At 38.6% G+C, this 20027-nt stretch overlaps 1 protein-coding gene across 3 annotated transcripts in view; it reads right to left on the reverse strand.

Annotated features, from left to right (window-relative positions):
* Plekhm3 (pleckstrin homology domain containing M3) overlaps nt 1-20027 on the reverse strand; it is a 169085-nt gene that overhangs the window by 123599 nt on the left and 25459 nt on the right. For all 3 annotated transcript variants that reach the window (XM_047545129.1, XM_047545130.1, XM_047545131.1), the window contains exon 3: nt 1869-2804. In XM_047545129.1, the coding sequence (XP_047401085.1) occupies nt 1869-2804 (936 nt within the window). The remainder of the gene's footprint in view (nt 1-1868; nt 2805-20027) is intronic.

Below are 20027 nucleotides of genomic sequence, written 5' to 3' on the forward strand. Positions count from 1 at the left end.
CTTTCCACCTCTCTTTTGTCTTTTTCCAGTTTTCTTTTCTCCTACTGCTGGACGCAGTGGGCTCTGTCTGACATTTCTCTTTCCTCTGATTGCTAAGAGCACTATGTTGCAGTACAGAACAGGGGTAATGCACACTCCGTCAGGAAACAAACTTCTGAGAGGAAGGTGAATAGATACAACTAGGTGACAACCTTCGTGTAGAACCTGAAATTTTTCTCCACACTTTTACTATATGGATTTGTGATTCGGATATGCTAGTCTCTACCTTGAGAACGAAGCGGAGCTGTTCTCCCTTATTCCAAGAAGACAACAGAGTTGTTGACTCTCGATAATCTAATGCCACCGAAGTGTACCATAACTCCACAGGGTAAGCACAATAAATTACTGTCAAATGCCTAAACATTGAAATAAAATATGTGTACCAGCAATAAGAAGACACCAAAATACTAATATTTTTTTAAAAACTGTATTAAAACTAGCAACTCCTTATTTCAAAACCATTTTCTGAGCCAGGTGTGATGGCACACACTGTAATTCTAGTAGGCTGAAGCAGTAGGACCCAAGTTCAATGCCAACCTGGGCAACTTAGCAAGACCCCATCTCAAAATAAAAACTAAAAAGGGCTGGGAAGGTAGCTCAGTGGTCAAGTGCTCTTAGAGGCAATCCCCAGTACCAGAAAAAAAGAAATTTCCAAGAAGCTGTCTGACTTAACACAAAGTCTGTCACATCTGCAGATACATGCACATGTGGCTTCTTAACTGGCTGGGTACTTCTCATCTCTCCAGTCCCACCCCGCATGTTTCTGCTCCATAGTCACTAAAGTCCTTGGTGCAAAGGAAGGATTATTCACTTAATCCCTCCCTTTAAGTAAATTATTCTTCAGTAGAAAAGACCATCATCACAACTAACTATATTTAAGTTGTGGATTTTCATTTTGCCACCACTGGCTTTTTTTCAAAGCAGGGACAAGAATAAAATTTTAAATATGGTCTCAGCTTGAGGTGAGTTTCTTGCTCATTCTTAAACAACATTCTTAAATCTAATGGACTTGAATTAAAACCTTCCCCAATAGACTTCCAATTAAGTTGCTTTCATGGTAAATTTATTATCAAATATTGTGGGGTTTAACAAAAAGGAAAATTTTGATTTCATTTTTAGTAAAATTCCCCGCCCCCATTTTAGGTTTGGGGGAAGTAGGAAGAATAGGGAGTAGAGAAGCAGCAATGAGGTTTTAAGACATAACAGAGTATTAGCCTTGAACTCCAATTTGTGTCTCACCCTTACAGACAGCAGTTTGAGAAACCCTAGGCTTCCTCATGATGAGTCATAGGCCCATTGTGACTTAGGAGTCATCTGCTGAATAATATCTATTCTGCTTTTAGCCATTTCCACATTTTCTGTCAAGGCTGACTTTCCAGATTCCACCTTAACAGGATTTGACAAGGTCATGATCAATGACAGTTACTGACTATGGACATTTTCCTTGCCTAAGGAGTGTGAGTACTTAGCTTTGGATTGAATGTCTCTCATGAGAAAATCTGTGACAGCCATAGTCACCGTGACTTTATGCAAGTAGGCAGAGGAAATGGAATCACAGGCGACTCAGGAAACCTAAATTCCAGTCTGGTTAGACTTCAGCCAAGTCATTTTGATTCAGTGGGGTACATCATAGCTGTTTCTGTTTACCAATGTGGTATGAGGATAGACAAGTTTAAAAACAAAACAAAACAAACTCCTTGGAGGAGAGATGCTTTTTGTAAACAGGAGATATCTGTGACTGTCTTACTAAGGGAGTTTAAAAATGAATTCCAATTACAGGTCTCAGGATTGTTCCTTAATACGCTTTAGGCTGAAAATTTGCTCTGTACCTGCACATTTGAAACTCTGCGCAGTGAGTCCTCGTTCCAAAGACAAAGTCGTCAGAATGCTCAGGAAGCTGGTGGTTACGGACTGACGTTTGTTCTTCCTGAGTTCCTGCCCACCCAGATGATCCTTGGGCTTGCTCCTCAGTGTGACTTGCAGGTTTTGCTCTGAACTCCTCGCTGCATTGGCAGCTGTCTTCAGAGCCTCCATCCATTCCTGAGCCCTCTGCCTGGTCTCAGCTCGGAGGCGGAGGACATCTTGAGGGAAAATGACTTGAAAGCAAGAGTCACAGCCATCCAGGTTGTCCACCTGGACAGCCAGACACACATCCACGTTGTAGCTCAGCAAGGGATCCTCGTCTAGCTTGCCAGGCTGAAAAGCCATAAGGTAGGCCTTGCTCAGCACAAACGTAAATGCCTTCCAGTTGTTCTGGACAGTTAGTCTGTAGAGTGTCCCTGATTTGAGGATGTTTTGGTACTGTTTGGAGCTATCCAAGACAGGGGATGGTGGTAGCAGCCCACAGGATTTCTCTTGTAAACAATGATTCTGTGTATAGTCAACATGATGACCGAGCCCTGGTGAGTTTGCCAGCTCATCCTGCCGTCCCATGTAACCCGGCACAGCAGCATGCACGACTTCCCAAAGCTTCTGCCCCCAGTCCAAAGCCTCCCACGGTGACTCTGCCTTTAACTGTAGCTGAGTGTTGTCATAGAGAACGGTATCCACCATCCTGGCCTCAAGATTGCCCAAAACAGAGATGCTCTGGAAGTGTGAAAGCTGGTACGTGGCATAGGGGTTTTGATTCCCACTGCTGTCGAGGCTATAGAAGTACAAGTTGTAAGGTGACAGTTCTGCGTAACAGCTTTGCCAGTAACTGTCATGGTCCTTCCTAATCTCCAGGTAACCCTTCTTCAGAATGTTTGGGAATGTCTGCTTGTGTTCTAGAGAGAAAAAAAAAAAAAGAAGAGGCAAAGTATTAATTCGTTATGAGAAAGCAGGTACAAGTGACCAAACAGATCAGGGGTTGATATCTTCCTGGTTCAAATTAAACCAAGTATGAGTGGTAAAATTCCAGGATGGTATCTGATTGGCAAAATGTAGCTTGGGAAAAATCTCTTGTCTAAAAACTGAACTACCTTGATGAATAAGTACAAAAGTAAGTAATGGGGTCTATGACATCAATGTGACATGAAGAGGTCTGTGCAGAAAACAGCAATACTAGAATAACAGTGATGTGATAAACCCTGTAGGTCTAGGACCCATTCATACTCTTCCAGGATTCCTTGCTTTCTAGGTAACAGTCTACAGGGTACCTAATATATGAGAGAAAACCTGCCACAAAACCCAATTCCCTGCTAATTCTCTTTTCTTTCCTTAAGTTCATGAGGCCAGGAAGGGTCAATGAAAAAGAGAGAGCTTGAAATGTGCTGCTCACAAATTCCCATTGCTCAGAGTGCCCGCTAGTCCCCAAGTCAGTTCATGGCCTCTGTCTCATAAGCCCCCCTCTAGTTCACTTTTTAGCTTCTGCTTACATGTAGTTTTCTCTTGAAGCCTGAATGTGCTCATGCTGCTCCCTTGGCTTGCAATGCTCCTTCCCATTGCCTCAACCAGCAACTACACCTTTACCTTCCTTCAGAGAGTCTGTCCTGACCTTAGCCCCTCCCCCAACTCATAAGCACAACCTCTCCCTGGGTCAGTATCAGGTGTCCCTACTCTATTATTCCTCTTTCATAGGTTCTTAACAGGCTGCATTATAAAAGTTTAGTTAAATATCCAAACAAATAAAATACATTTTAAAGGGTGTTTTTCAAAGTCTGCCTTTCCTACTGAATAGTAAGCTCTCTTTTCATTTTTATATCACAGCATGCAGTATTATGCCTGGTACTTAGTAGGTGTTTCATAAGTACTTGTTGAATTAGAAATCAAGCTTCTAGCACAATGTCCAGTGCATAGTATGTATAGTTCTTTTCCCTTCTTCTTTTCTCCATTTCTATTTTACATGTTTACCTAATCAAGCCATTTGTAATCCATGATGAGCTGCAATATATATCAGTTTAGTACTTTAGTAAAAGAGAACTGTCACTCAAGGGACCACATGAGACTTTTATCAGACATGACAATGACGGCTGTGCAAGAGGAAGCACTCCTCCCTGGTAGAAGTTTTAATTTCTGAGATGTTTCTCAATCTCCGCTGACACACATAGGAGATAGTCAAAAACTAATTGAATCATTCCCTAAAGAAGGCAAGTCATACACCCAGAGGATAAAATTTTTGCTTTTGACTACAGAAAGAAAGAGTAAGATCTTGATCTTAACATAGCAAACCAAAAGAGAAAAGGAGAGAAATAAGGCAGAGAAAAGCCTATTTTATCTGCTTTACATCTCTGGTCCTGACATTCATTAGTAATTCTGTGGTAACTCAAAAGCCATTAATTTCTTGCAACCCACACTAATCCCTTTGTAGAGAGAGATAATGGATGCCTATTCTCAGGTTATCTTTCTCTTCTGACAATGCAATAAGGGAGGCATTGCTGTTAGAGACACTGCTGCCGCCTTCCCACTCTCCTTTCCATCAGGCACACAGTTCAGCCGTCTCCATAATAAGACTTACGACCATGTGTGCCTCTATCCTCAACCGTCCTGTGACCCAGCAGCTTAGCCATGAGTCCCTGAGTAAAATAGAAACTACCTCTCTGCTTTTAGTTAGGAAATTTTCATCTTCTCTTTTTTACTTTCCTGAGAGCTTTTTACAACACCTACCATGAATTAGAAGTTCAACTTTAATTGAGCCCCAAACCCAGCGGCAAATCTGACCTAAACATCACTTCTTTCTGACTGCATAAGCAAGGGTGGTAGAGGACAGGTTGGGTCGAGGGAATAAATCCTGCCAGGGAATCTCCAAAGTAGTAAGGCTACAGGATGCGACATGTTCCAACACTGCTTTCCCACCCACTGAATGCAGTATGTCTTATCTCTGTTCCCCCACCTTGGCTTCAGTCCTTTGTAGATGGTGTGTTAATCTAAGAAAAGAAAGGGTGTTCATCACAGAAATGGTCTATTCTTAGAGGCTGCAGATGGAAGCGGAATCTCTTATAAAATAAGAATCAAGAAGATAGCAAAGGTGATCAGGAAACTACTCACTGGGGTACCTCTTGCTCTTGGGGGGACTGTTTATGTCATACCTTATTAATAGTTTGCATATGATGTATCAATTATGTTTGACTACAGAGGGCTGGAGAACTACTGTTTCCCTCTAATGTCTACCAACTGCTACTTTCTTTTTTTTTTTTTTTTGGGAGCTGGGGATCGAACCCAGGGCCTTGTGCTTGCAAGGCAAGCACTCTACCGACTGAGCTATCTCCCCAGCCCCCCAACTGCTACTTTCTATTGGATCTGAAGTTTATTTTTAATATTTTCACTACTGACAAATCAGAAGCTATATAAACTTAAAATTTCATTAATTTGCTATGGTTCAAAGTTTTGTTTCCCCAGACCTTGTCATTTAAACTCATTTAATTAACTCCTCCACATATTCTCTTTCTCTTTTTTATTTTTTTGGTGGTACTGGGGATTGAAGACAAATACTCTTTTAAAGTGTTCAATTTCACAAATGAATAAAAATTTAATCTTAACTGTTAAAAGTGATTTGTATCATTAACAAGATTTTCGCCATTTCCCCAGCGAAAACACAAAGAGATGATCAAAATAAATCACTGTCCCTATGAATTTCATAATGAAACTACAAGACAGAAATTACTCATGAAAAACCAAAACACCAGCCTAGAACTCTTCATTTCCCCACTGGTCTCCACTTCGGCTAGTACAAGACCTGGTTCAGTTCCTCCTCAGTGGAGATCCCTTCTCCCTCTCCTCCTTGTCCTTACAGTCCCCAGTGCACTGGTTTCAGGACAATAATTGCTACTGACTAAAGAGGAAGAAGGGAATTTTCTGGTTCAGAATCTGTTTCACTTCTGTACTGCCAAACCAGCAGCATATCTCTTTTGCAGTTACATCCTCTACCAGTTCTCATAAAATTTTCCATTCTCATGGCCACCACCTTCATCAAGGTCTGTTCCTCCTCCTCCTGGGTACATCAAGTATTGTCACCAGGTTAAGCTTTTTAGGTTTCATAGCCCTTCCATGCCCTTCCTCAGGCCAAAATTCTTCACAAGTTTCAGGGAGCCACAGAGTAAAGTCCACACTCTTTAGTTTGGCCTTAAACATTTCAGTATGGAAAATTTCAGACACATTGAAAGCAAGCAGAAGAGTAAACATGAACACTAAGTACTTCCCACTCAGCTTCAGAAGCCTTCAAGTTTCTGACATTCTTTTTCAGTTTCTCCCACCCCTCTCCAACTCCTGTTTTTCATGGTTTTTATTTTTTTCTGGAATGTTTGAAAGCAAATTCCAGACATTTTATCATTTCACCTGTAAATATTTCAGGGTATATGTTTAATCTAACGAAGTCAAACTTCAAAATCCATATATGAGGCACAGGGAAGATGGTGGAGTAGAGACAACCCCATTTCGAGTCATGCAGTAGCTTGGGACCAAAGTAGTGGGAGTACGGTTTCTCAGTGAGGTGCTCAGGAAAAACAGGGATTACACTACAATTCTATATTGGACATTCACAGTGGCTTAGAGACTCAGGAATTTGGGTATAACAAGCAAAGAAGAAAGAATACATTGGAGCTGACCCGCCTCTACCCTGGCAGGGAAAAACGGATGGCAGTATGGACTCACCACAGAGGGAAGGAGAACACAGATTTGGTAAGAAAAAACCTAAGATCAAAAAAAAGCTGCCTAGGGGCTGTGGTTTTAGCTCGATGGTAGAGCGCTTGCCTAGCATGTGTGAGGCACTGGATTTGATTCTCAGCACTACATAAAAACAAATAAATAAAATAAAGGTGTGGTGTGTCCATCTACATCTAAAAAAAGAAAAAGAAAAAGGAAAAAAAAGCACTGCCTAAACTAGGCTGATCCAGTGACTGAACTGTACATGGGTACTTGAAAAGAATGCTCAGTGTCTCAACTGGCCACAGAGAGCAGAGGTGGAGCCATTTTGGGGCAATCTCACTGCAGGGGCCCTCCCAGGGAAAGGAGATCAGAGCAAACTCTGCCATAATATCCCAGCAGGTGCCAACTGGGTATCTTAGGGTGTGCCTAGCTGAACACAGGCATAGGTGTGGAAAAGTCTGTACCCAGGGGGATTCAAGTGGGAAGGGTGAAGGCAGGCCCCACTAGCTTCTCCTCTGTGGTGGTGGCTCACATGAGCATCTGAAGAAGGCCAGGAGTCTGAGCTGGTGGGGGTGAATACACCTGGGGACTAAGCCCAGGAAGGCTGTTCTCATGGGCAGCAGAGAAGGGAGGATCAGTATCTCCCTGCCACGATTGAAATTCTTAAGGACTCCTGAGAACTGGACCCATATCAGAGATCAGCTACTGTCTAGCCCTAGGGGTGGTCAGATCTAATCTCTCCACAGAAGGCCCAACCCATCAAAGCCCCTGAGGCCTGATTAGACCTTAGCCCCACCTGCTGGAATGCCCCTCACACAACTCTGCAGAAGCTGTACCCTGGGAGTGCACGGAACTGGTGGAGTGGACAAGATGCCAACTAACAGTACTAACCCCTCCCACCTCCCTCTGGTGAGAAGAGAAGCTGAGTGTTATATCAAACAGCTTCAATCTTAGGCTGCTCCAAATGGCAGCTCAGGGAGCAACACAAAAACAGAAAGGGGTTAACAACCCCCTCCCCTTGCTCTGTCAGTACATAACTCAAGAAGTGGAAAGAAAAACTGTTGGACATAACAGTGACCACTCAATCTGGTCAGCTATTGTGACCACCTCAGTGGAGAAGATTCCTTCATTCTTTATCAAGATTTTTTTTTTTCCATGTGTGCATGTGAATTCTTGCTGTGCTGATTGGTCAGGAACCTATACACACACAAGTATTTGTTTCTTTTTCTTTCATTTTTAGCATTTTTAAAATGTAGTTATTTTTTCCTTGCCTTGTATTTTGAGGGTTTGGGTTTTTAGGATTTTATATTTTGGTTTGGTTTTGTATTACTTTCATTTGTTTATTTCTCTTTCTCTCTTCTCTTCTCCTGCTAATGACTAAATTTTATTGTTCTCTCTTCCTCCCTCCCAGTACTTTGCTTCTTGTTTTCCCGTTCCTTCCGTATAAAATCAACTGCTACATCTCTTCTGCATCTTCTCTGTTTATATTTGAAATTGTAAACGCTTTTCTAATTTATAACACATTTTCTTTTCCTCTATTTAACTGTATTGTTTCCATCTTTCAGAACTAATTGACTTACAGAACTCATGCCCCTACCATTAATGCTGACATAATCATTACTGCTGTGGATGATATAGTAGACATTTGATGTTTGCTTTAAAGCCAGATCTAGTGCATAGTTATTGTTTTTACTGTTGACAATTGCTGGACTCACATTCCTGGTTTGGGTGGTAATGTTGAAGATATAGTAGGAAGTGGGTATCTACTTTAATGCTGTGTATGATTTGCAATGGTTGTTACTATTGTATAATTCACCTTATTCTCTGAGGAGATGGGAACCTACAGGGACACTAAACATTCACAGGTTAGAGATTCTGAAGCTAAACCAAATTCAAATGGCAGTGCACCTTGCTCCATACAGAAATTAGTGACACTCAATCTTCAGTTATACTTTAATGAAAAGAATAGGAAACAAAACTAAGATCAGACCAAGTACTTCCCACCTATTCAAGTTGGAGTGATCATAAATATACTAGACAACATGGTAGACACCTGCTGTTGAATCTTTCTAGTTAAGATGCATCTTTTTTAAAAATTGGTGGCACTGTTGTTAAATGCTGACCCCATCTTTCCTATATAGATGGCAAATAGTATTACACAGTTCAAACTAGACACTGGATATTTAACATAAAGCTGTATGTTTATTATGTAGAAGGAAATGAGAGGGAGGGAAGCATGAAAAATGGTGGAATGAGACAGACATCATTACCCTATGTACATGCATGATTACACGAATGGTATGAATCTACAGCATGTACAACCATAGAAATGAAATGATGTACCCCATTTGTGTACAATGAATCAAAATGCAGTCTGTAAAAAAATTAAAAGATAAATAAAAAAATTTAAAAAAAGAAAAAATTTAAAAAAGCAAGTAAAAAAAAAAAAAGTTGTATGTTTGTTGTTGCCATTAGTGACACTCCTAGCTCCCTCCTCCCTTTAAGAGGAACTAGAAAGAGATTGGGATACTTCAAGATCACAGAGTAGATCCTGCATCTGTGAAATACATCTCGACCAAGCAACAGCACACACAATCTAATCCCACCTAAGCCTGATATTACTCCAAAACAAAGAAGTGAGGAGACAAAAGTCCCAAACCACCAAGGACCAGAAAGAACAATTCAAGAGAGATCTCAGCTCCCATCCCTTGGCATCCACTCATATATCAAAAACAGAGTGAAGTTCTAGAACAAATAAGATAATTACACATGAAAGAACATGCATAAAAAAAGAGGAGAATCCACTTCAATTTATGCACAAGTCCAAGCTGAAAACATGAGGAAATGGATAAACAAATCTGCCCCCAAAATCTACAATCCTTCAACAAAGGATCCCACTGATAGTGAGGTGGACAAAATCCCAGAGAAAGATTATTAAAAAAATGATTATTATAATATTCAAAGAAATAAAAGAAGATCTAAGGAAGGAATTAAGAGCTCAATTACAGGAGACAAAAGACCACATTAATAATAATCAAATTGAAATGGGGGGAAAAACAAGCAGAACTACTAGAAATGAAAGACACGTCAATTAAATTAAAAATTCAATTAAAGGCATCACCAGCAGATTAGATTGTGTAGAAAATAGAACCTCAGCCCTTGAAGACAGAACTTCAGGCATTGAACTTAGGTTATATGATCTTGAGCACATAAAATGCAATAAAGGGAAAAATTATAGAACATGACCAGAATATACAAGAACTCTGGGACAATATTTTTTTTTTATTGTAAACAAATGGGATACATATTGTTTCTCTGTCTGTACATGGCGTAAAGGCATACCATTTGTGTAATCATAAATTTACATAGGGTAATGTTGTTTGATTCATTCTGCCATTTTTTCCCTTCCCCCCCTCCCCTCCCACCCTTCCCCTCCATCTATACAGTCCTTCCTTCCTCCATTCCTGCCCCCCTCCCTAAACCCAACTCCAACCCCAACACTAACCCTTCCCACCCCTCTGGGACAATATTAAAAGACAAATCTGAGAATCATTAGGATAGAAGAGAACATGAAGATACAAACTATAGGTATAAAGAAATTTTTCAATGAAAATTACAGAAAACTTTTCCCATATCAGAAATGAGATAGACTGTACATACAGGAGGCTTATGGGACCAGAAATAGACCTATTCAAAGGCAAAGCTCACCAAGACATATCATAATCAAAATGTCTAACATAAAAAATAAGGAAAGAATATAAAAAGCTGCAAGAGAGAAACATCAGATTGCACTTAAAGGCAAACCAATAATGATTACTTCTGATTTCTCAGTTCAGATCCTAAAATCAAGAAGGGTCTGGAATGAGATATTCCAAGTCATAAAAGAAAACAACTGCCAGCCAAGACTACTATACCAAGCAAAGTTCAGTTTCAAATTTTAGGGGGAAATAAAAACTTTCTACAATAAGAATAAACTAAAAGAATTCATGAGCACCAATACAGCATCACAAAGAATACTCAATCTGCACACAAAACAACTAAAAACAATTCCCAAAACTCTAAAACAGAGAAAGTTCAATAGAAGAATAAACAGCTAAATGAGAATCAAGACAGGATAAAATGTAGCAAAAAAACAAAATGGCAAGAAACCACAAATACATACTCATACTAACACTGAATATTATTGGTCTCAACTCCTCAATTAAAAGACATAGATTAGCAGAATAGATCAAAAAACAAGAACAAACTATACACTGTTTACAAGAGACTCATCTTTTAGGCAAAGACATTCACAGACTAAAAGTAAAAGGACAGAAAAAAATATTCCATGCGTGCAAACCATGAAAACAAGCAGGAATAGCTATTCTTATATCTGACAAAGTAGATATCAAATAAAAAATAATCAGAAAAGACAAAGAAGACCACTACAGTCTAGTAAAGTAAACAATCCAACAAGAAGATATAACAAATAGTAAACATTTATGCTCAAAATGCCAACACGTCCAATTACATTTTTTAAAAAATCCTCCAGTATATTAAATCCCACATAGACCCCAAAACAATAATATACACCTTTATTACCAATGGGTCATCAAAATCAAAACATAAAACCAATAAAGATATCTCCAACCTAAATAACACTATAAATCAAATGGACTTAATAGATGTCTACAGAATATTCCAGCCCCAAACAGCTGAATTTACCTTTGTATCAGCTAGCTGCTCATGGAATTTTTTCTAAAAGAGATCATATTGTAGGTCACAAAGCAAATTATAGTAAATACAAAAAATCAATATAATCTCAGGTACCCTATTAGATCATAATGGAATGACAGAAATCAATAGCAAGAAAAATAATAGATACAGCCAGAGGAAAGAGAACTTGTGCTTCATTTGTATACAATGTGTCAAAATGCATTCTACTGTCATGTATAAGTAATTAGAACAAATTAAAAAATAAAAAAATTGATAAAAAAGAAGAAAAATAATAGAAACCACATAAACACATGAAGACTGAACAATACTCTCCTAAATGAAGAATGGATCAAAGAAGAAATGAGACTAGAAATCAAGAAATTCTTAGAAATGAATAAGAACATATCAAAATCTCTGGGACAGTATGAAAGCAGCTCTAAGAGGAAAATTTATAGTATTGAGTGCTACATTAAAAAATTGAGAGAACCCAAATAAAAATGCTCCATCTCAAGGCCTTAGAAAAAGAAGAATAAACTAATTCTAAAAAGAGTAGAAGAAAAAAAAATTAAGATCAGAGCTGAAATCAATGAAATTAAGAATAAGAAAACAATTAACAGAATCAATGCAATGAAAGGTTGGTTCTTTGAAAAAATAAATATGATTGACATATCCTTAGCCAAACTAATCAATAGAGTGTGAAGACTCAAATCAAGATCAGAGATAAAAAAGATTTTACTATAGACCCTTCTGAAATTCAGATTACTATAACCTATTTTGAAAATATATACTCCAACAAACTGGAATATCTGGAAGACACTGACAAATTTCTAGATACATATGATCTGCCCAAATTGAATCAGGAAAATATAGAAAACCTAAATAGACCAATATGAAGTAACAAAATTGAATCAGCAATTAGAAGTCTTTCAATAAAGAAAATCCCAGGTCCAGATGGATTCTCAGCTGAATACCAGACCTTTACAAAATAACTAACACCAGCCTTTTCCAAATTATTCCATGAAACTGAATGCAGAGAACACTCCTGAATAGATTCTATGAAGACAGTATAACCCTGACACCAAAACCAGACAAAGATGCATCAAGGAAAGAAAACTATAGACCAATATCTATGCTGAACATATATTCAAAAATCCTTAATAAAATATTAGCAAACTACATTTTAAAAAACATCAAAAATACACAATGATCAAGCAAATTTCATTCCAGGGATGCAAGGTTGGTTCAGTATGCAAATCAATAAATATAATTCACCATTTAAACATAAATAATTATTTTTAAAAATCACATGATATCTCAATAGATGCAGAAAAGACTTTTGATAAAATCCAGCACCCATTCATGTTAAAAATCCGGGAGAAGCTAGGGATCAAAGGAACTTACCTCAACATTGTAAAGGCAATTTATGACAAACCCAAAGTCAACATCATACCATATGGAGAAAAACTAAAAGCATTTCCTCTAAAAATTAGAAATAATACAAGACTACCTCCACACTCACTACTCCTATTCAAAACAATCCTTGGAACATTAGCCAGAACCATCAGGCAAGAAAAGGAAATCAAGGAATACAAATAGGAAAATAAGAAGTCAAACTATCTGCTTGCCAATGATATGATCCTATATCTAGAAGATCCCCAAAACTTTTAGAAGTCAGAAAACTTCTATAGCTTATAAATGAGTACAGCAAAGTAGCAGGATACAAGATCAACTTCCATAAATCAACAGCTTTCCTATACTCCAACAGTGATTTAGCCAAGAAAGAAATCAGGAAAACCATCCCATTCACAATAACATAAAAAAAAATTAAATACTTTGGAATTACCAAGGAGGTAAAAGAACTCTTCAATGTAAATTATAAAATACTAAGAAAAGAAATTGAAGAAAACCTTAGAATATGGAAAGACACTCCATGTTCTTGGATAGGCAGAATCAAAATTATCAAAATGGCCATACTACCAGAAGCAATATACAGATTCGATCTCCATCAAAATACCAATGATATTCTTCACAGAATTAGAAAAAACAATTCTTAAATTCATTTGGAAAAATAAGAGACCCAGAATAGACAAAGCAATACTAAGGAAGAAAAGCAAAGAACCCCTTCACAATACCTGATCTGAAATTACATTATAGAGCTGTAGTAGCAAAAACAGCATGATTATTGAAGCAAAGTAGACAGGAAGATCAATGGAACAGAATTGAAGACACAGAGACAAATCCACAAACCTACAACCATCTGATATTTGATGAAGCTGCCAGAAATATATTTTGGAGAAAACCAGCCTTTTTAACAAATGGTACTGGGAAAACGGAATAGCTATATTTAGAAAAATGAAACTAGACCCCTAACTCTCACCATGTACAAAACTCAAACTGGAATGGATCAAAGACTTAGGGGTTAGACCAGAAACTTTACAAATGCTAGAAGAAAACACAAAGTCAACATTCCATCATATAGGTGCTAGTACTGACTTCCTTAACAAGACCCACAAAGTAAAAGAAAGAAAACCAAAAATCAATAAGTGGAATGCCACCAAACTAAGAAGCTTCTGCACAGCAAAGGAAATCATTAATAAGAGTGTGAAGAGAGAGCCTAAGAATGAAAGAAAACTTTGGCCAGCTACCCCTTTGATAGGGAATAATATCCAGAATATAAAAAGAATTCAAAAAACTTAACACCCAAAGAACAAACAACCCAACTAAACAGAAACTTCTCAAAAGAGGAAACACAAATGGCTATCAATTATATGAAAAAATGTTGAACTTTGCCAGCCATCAGGGAAATGAAAATCAAAACTACACTAAGATTTCATCTCACTCCAGTCAGAATGGCAAGGATCAAGAATATAAATAAATGCTGATGAGGTTGTGGGAGAAAAGGTACACTTTATACATTGTTGGTGGAACTATAAACTAGTACAGCCACTTTGGAAAGCAGTAAAGAGAGTCCTCAAAAAACTAAGGATGGGGACTGGGGTTGTGCCTCAGTAGTACAGCGCTTGCCTAGCATGTGTGAGGCACATAGGTTCAATTCTCAGCACCGCATATAAGTAAATAAAATAAAGGTACATCAACAACTAAAAAAAGAAAAGTTAAAAAAATTAGGGATGGAACCACCATGTGACCTAGCTATCCCACTATTGGTATTTTCCTAAAAGATCTAAAATTGACATACTACAGCAATTCAGCCACCTCAACATTTATAACAACACAATTCACAATAGCTAAATTATGGAATCAACCCAGATACCTGTCAATAGATAAATGGAGTAAGAAACTGTGATATATATATATATATATATATATATATATATATATATATACACATACACACACAATAAAGTTCTACTCAGTCATAAAAAAGCATGAATGATATTTGCCAATAAATGGATGGAAATGGAGAATATCAGGCTAAGTGAAATAAAGCAAACTTACGACACTAAAAGGTCAAATGTTTTCTCTCACATGTGAAAGCTAGAGTAAAATAAAGGAAATGGGGAGGGAAGTATAAGATAACATAAATATAATGGGATTATCAATAACAGAAGAAGGAGATCAGAGACAAGAGTGGAGGGATGGATCAGGGGAGGCAATGCAGAATGAAATCATGTTATGTGCATATATAAATATATGACAGGGAACTTCACCTTTATGCATAGGTAGAAAGAACCGATCTGAGCTGGGGATATAGCTCAGTTGGTAGAGTGCTTGCCTTGCATGCACAAAGCCCTGGGTTCAATTCCCAGCATCACACAAAATGAAAGAAAGAAAGAACCAATCAAATATAAATTAATAGACTAGCAAAGGGAAGTCTAATAGAGTAGACAAAGCAGAAGGGGAGAGAGGAGGGAGGATAGAGGACGAGGGGGGAAAGGGTGATCATGAACTGTAACTGAATTCCATGAATGTCTGAATTTGGACAAACCCAATTATTTCATATAACTATAAAGCTCTAATAAAAAAAAAGCAAAAAAATCTATATATGATACTATTTTCACAGCCCTCCAAATTAATAATTCCTTATGTAATATCCAGTCTATGTCTACCTTGTCCAGGTTCTCTCAAAACATTTAATATAGCTGGTCTATTCAAACTGAGTTCATACACTGATTTGTTGATTCATTATTAAATCTATAATAGTTCCTTCTTCTTCCTTTTTTTAATGCCATGTATTATTTATTCATTTTAACTTTCTTTTTTGGTGCTGGAGGTTGAACTAAGACCCCATGCTTGCTAAGTAAATGCTCTACCACTGAACTGCACCCCAACCCTGCCTGTGTTTATTGAAGAAATTGGTTTATCTGTCCTGTAAATTTTCTGCATTCTGGATTTGGTCAAGTGTATCTCCACAGTATTGCTCAAATATTCCTCCATTTCCCTTGGTTTCTGTCAAGTACTATTTGGATCTCTAGGATGAACCCGTCTTCCACCTGATGTTGTTTCTATTGCTCACCCTCCCAACCTTCATACAATTTCTCTCATGGGTCCCCTGCCTGGGTTTCCCTTCATCTCTGCCCACCAAGTTCTCCTCATATTTAAGGGCTCTTATAACATTCCACCTATTCCTGAAGCCTTTCTTCATCCCCTCAAGTTGAAAATAACCGTCCTCCTCTGAACCCCCATGGCTCTATATCTACACCACTTTGATGATTCACACCACTTTTGTCTTTTATTTCAAACACTATCTCTCATTCATCAAATATTTGCCAAATATTATAAATTTATTCTGAAAATCAATAAGGAAGTAAAAAGCAACTGAGGAGTAGTTACAACCTCTAGGTTTCAAGACTTTACTTTAGCCAATGACTCCAATTCCAGGGGACTCCTGGACTTCACCACTTACAGACTGCCTGGCTTTTAGCTCTCCCAATCTTGGACCTAAAGTAATGGCCCCTTCTAGCACTGTCTGAAGGAGAGACAGAAGGCAACTTTCATTAACTGCTAATAACTTCCTGGAGCTCTATACTGCAAAAGATGCTAAGACCACATCTAGACTCAGCAGAAAACATTGCCACGGTGTCACTGAGTTAGTAAAGATCTATGTTATGCATTTGCCCTCTGGTTTGAGGATCTTTATCAGCACCGCTCCTTACTCTCTTTGATTCCAGATACCAAATCTCTCTTCACAATAGTAATATCGCAGAGCTTTCAGAACTCTTTATCATAAGATACTTATCAATCTAACTTGGTACCCTTCATCTGAACCATTTTAAAACTCTCCCTCTACTAAGATCTTGTCCTCTATCTTCTAACATCCCAAGATTTACTGTTATCACTAAAAAATTATGAACATGTTCTTACTTCTTCAATGGCTCATTCTGGCTATTCTTACAATGACTCTACTTGTTGCTCACCATCTGGGTTCTCACTATTGCTCTGACCTCTCACGTCCCTTCTCTCACCGTAGCCACATCCTCTCTTAGGTTCCTTGAACAAGTCATGCACAATCTAGCCTCAAGGCCTCTGAAGTTGCTGCACCCTCTGTCTAGAACATCTCCCCCTAACTCCACTGCCTTATTTGCATCTCTCAATTTTATACCTCTCTGTTGCTGTCCTCAGTGGAGCCATCCCTTGCCACTCAAGTTAAAGACCCTTTCAGTCTGTCTCTGTCATACTACCTTGCTCTATTTCCTTCAAAGGGCTTCTCCTTCTCCTTAGATTTTGATATCTCTCACCCCTGTGTATCACTGGATGGCTCCATAAGTATTTGATGAATGCTAAGCTGGGCATTACTGGCACATGCCTGTAATCCCAGTGACTTAGGAGGCTGAGGCAAGAAGATCACAAGTTCAAAGCCAACCTCAACAACTTAGTGAGGCCTGTGTTGAAATAAAATAAAATAAAATAAAATAAAATAAAATAAAATAAAATAGGCTGGGGACATGGTTCAGTGGTTAAGTGCCCCTGGGTTCAATTCCCTAGTATCAAAATAATAAATTAGAAAAATATTTGTTGATGGTATCAACAAAAGACTGTGCTAGAATTTGGGGAAATCCCAAATGAATCAGACACAGATCCTATGAACATTTTATAGACCACAGGGAAGAAAAACAAAGGTCCAGAAGTAACTGTACCAAGTACTCAGCACTTTCTGACAAGTACAGCTAAAGGGCTGGGTCTCAGAGAAGTAAGGGAGGACTTTTGCCTGAGAAGTTCTTGAGAATCTCAGGGAGGTGATGGTGTCAGAGATGGACTTGGAAGAGAGTATATGAAGAAGGCAGGAAAGGGGAAAGGGCGTTCTAAAAGGTGGGCCTTTCTCCTTCACTGATTTATATCATCCATCTGCAGTTAGAACCCTTCCTTTTCTTCTCACAAGTCCCACTTTCTCTTTGTTGCTATAGTCACCCTAGTTTGAGTCATTATCACCTCACATTATGATAACTGGAAGAACCTTCTAGTTGGTTTCCATCCCTCTGATTCTATCCACCTGCCAATCCATTATACTATTGCTTGGACCAGGGGAGACCCAGTAGATAGCATCACCTTTCCTAAGTTTTGAACCAAGTGAGATTGACAGTGGGTACTGAGACATGCGGAGATGAAAATATGAGTCAATTACAGCATGGAGATTAGGTGTGTAGCAACAAATTAAACCCCGGGATTATACAGACCTACCTCTGAGTCACAAGCAGCACTGGACAGCCCTAGGTCTCCCCTCCTGGGGGACCATACATGAACGGTGGATTGCATGTGGGAACAGATCTATAGGAGCTGGCCAGAATTGGTGCTTCTTATGAGAGAGTCAAGTTACCTGGTTCCTCTCCTAAGCTTGCCAATAAGTCACTCCTCCTTCTCAGGGGTGGAGTGTGCAAAGGAATGGAGAGAGGTCAAAAGTGCTATTTTATCTAACACATGTTCCTTTTCTAGATACGTAAGGCTAATAGAAAGGAGTGTCCTGATACCCCATCACCCTTCAGCCCTCGTAACTTCTGAACTTCTTATAAAGTGCACTTCTAGGGAGGGAGATGGGAATGGGAAACACAGTAGAATGAATCAGACATAACTTTCCTATGTTCATGTACACATACATGACGAGTGTAACTCCACATCATGTACAACCACAAGAACGGGAACTTATACTCCACATATGCATAATATGTCAAAATACACTCTACTGTCATGTATAACTGAAAGAATAAATAAAAACTAAAAAAAAAAAAAAAAAAAAGTAAAATGTCCTTCTAATCTTAACTCTCAGGAGATTTTCAAATACTTTTTGCCAAACATTTCACATCTAGTTTCTTTGTCTGGTGTGAATATCCTTCATAACTTCAGCCCTCTCGAAAATGAACCCCTGTTCCAGGATACTCCCCGGCCATTCCACACAGGGACTCGCACTCAGCACCTTGGCTTTGCTCTCAACCCTCAAGCTCAGCTGAAATATGCTTTCCTCATGGAAGACTTCTCTGGCATTCTAGATCATGATCATCACTCTTCTCTTTGCAATTTCGGTTGTTAAAACAGTTTCCAAGTCTATTTATTTCATGTTATAGTACTCAATTATGTTTAATCCAGAAACTAGGAAAACACTTTAAACTAATTTTAGGTTTTTGTTATCCTTATTACAATAACAGGAGAGAAGTAAAATTAATAAGATTCACATTAATCATGATGCTGCCACAAATGGCATTGCAAGAACACAAAGAAAAGGACACCATGGAAACCAAAGAGTGGCTGTGTCTTGTACATTGTAAATATGCTTCACAGGTCCGAGGACAGTATTGGACAGCACAGAGCACACACGTTATCCCATGCTATCAGAAAGGATGTAGTCTCAAGTAATATTTCTATGGCTACACTGAGGACTTTTAAAAAGAGGATATCTCATTCATTTTCCTCTCATACACTAGGGAGAAAGGCAGATTACCTGTGTAGGCTGTAGAGAAAACAGATCTCTAACATATCTAGCTCTGCAGCTAGATACAACATCTTAGGGATGTTTTTCTATCTAAGTTCTTTGCTGTGGGCAACAGTGACTACAGTTAATACAGTCCTGGTCAATTTCCCTCCTTGAGTATGAAACTGATTATGAGATCACAGAACCAACTTTTAAAAGAGGAAATTATCTGTGAAAAGGGAAACCCTAGCTGCTTTAGAACTGTTTAACCAGTAATCAATGAAAAAATCAACTTTCAAGCAGTGCTCCCACACTTTGCCACAGGGAGCCTTTCACTCCATTTCTCCAACCTAGAAGAACTAAATATAAAAGAAATGCCTACTCAGGAGATTGAGATAGGAGGATTCCAAGTTCAAAGCCAGCCTCAGCAACTTGCCAGGATCTAAGCAATTCAGGGAGACCCTGTCTGGGGATGTGGCTCAGTAGTTAAGTCCCTGTGGGTTCAATCCCTACTACCAAAAAAAAAATGTTCATACCTAGACCACAGATTTTAAGATAAATGGCATCCCAATACTATATCTTTGTCCAATCTACAGAATCATAGAAACTTAGAACCAGAAGGGATCCTAGAAATCCCATCAGCCCAGCTCTATCTCATACAGAAACTGTCAGTTACCTTTGCCAAGAGAACCCTGATTTTGTTCAGGTTTGCTGGTTAACATGATGAGGGGCAATGGCCTTTTCCCTGCCTCATGGAAAGAATTATAATTTGTTTAAGCCAATCAGTACTCCTATTTTCCTTTACCAGAGATTGCCTTGGGGGTGGGGCAAGTGACCTGGTTCTGGCTCTGAGGGGATTCTACTGAGAGCCTCT

The sequence above is a fragment of the Sciurus carolinensis genome, chromosome 3 (assembly GCF_902686445.1).
Source record: "Sciurus carolinensis chromosome 3, mSciCar1.2, whole genome shotgun sequence".
Taxonomy (NCBI): domain Eukaryota; kingdom Metazoa; phylum Chordata; class Mammalia; order Rodentia; family Sciuridae; genus Sciurus; species Sciurus carolinensis.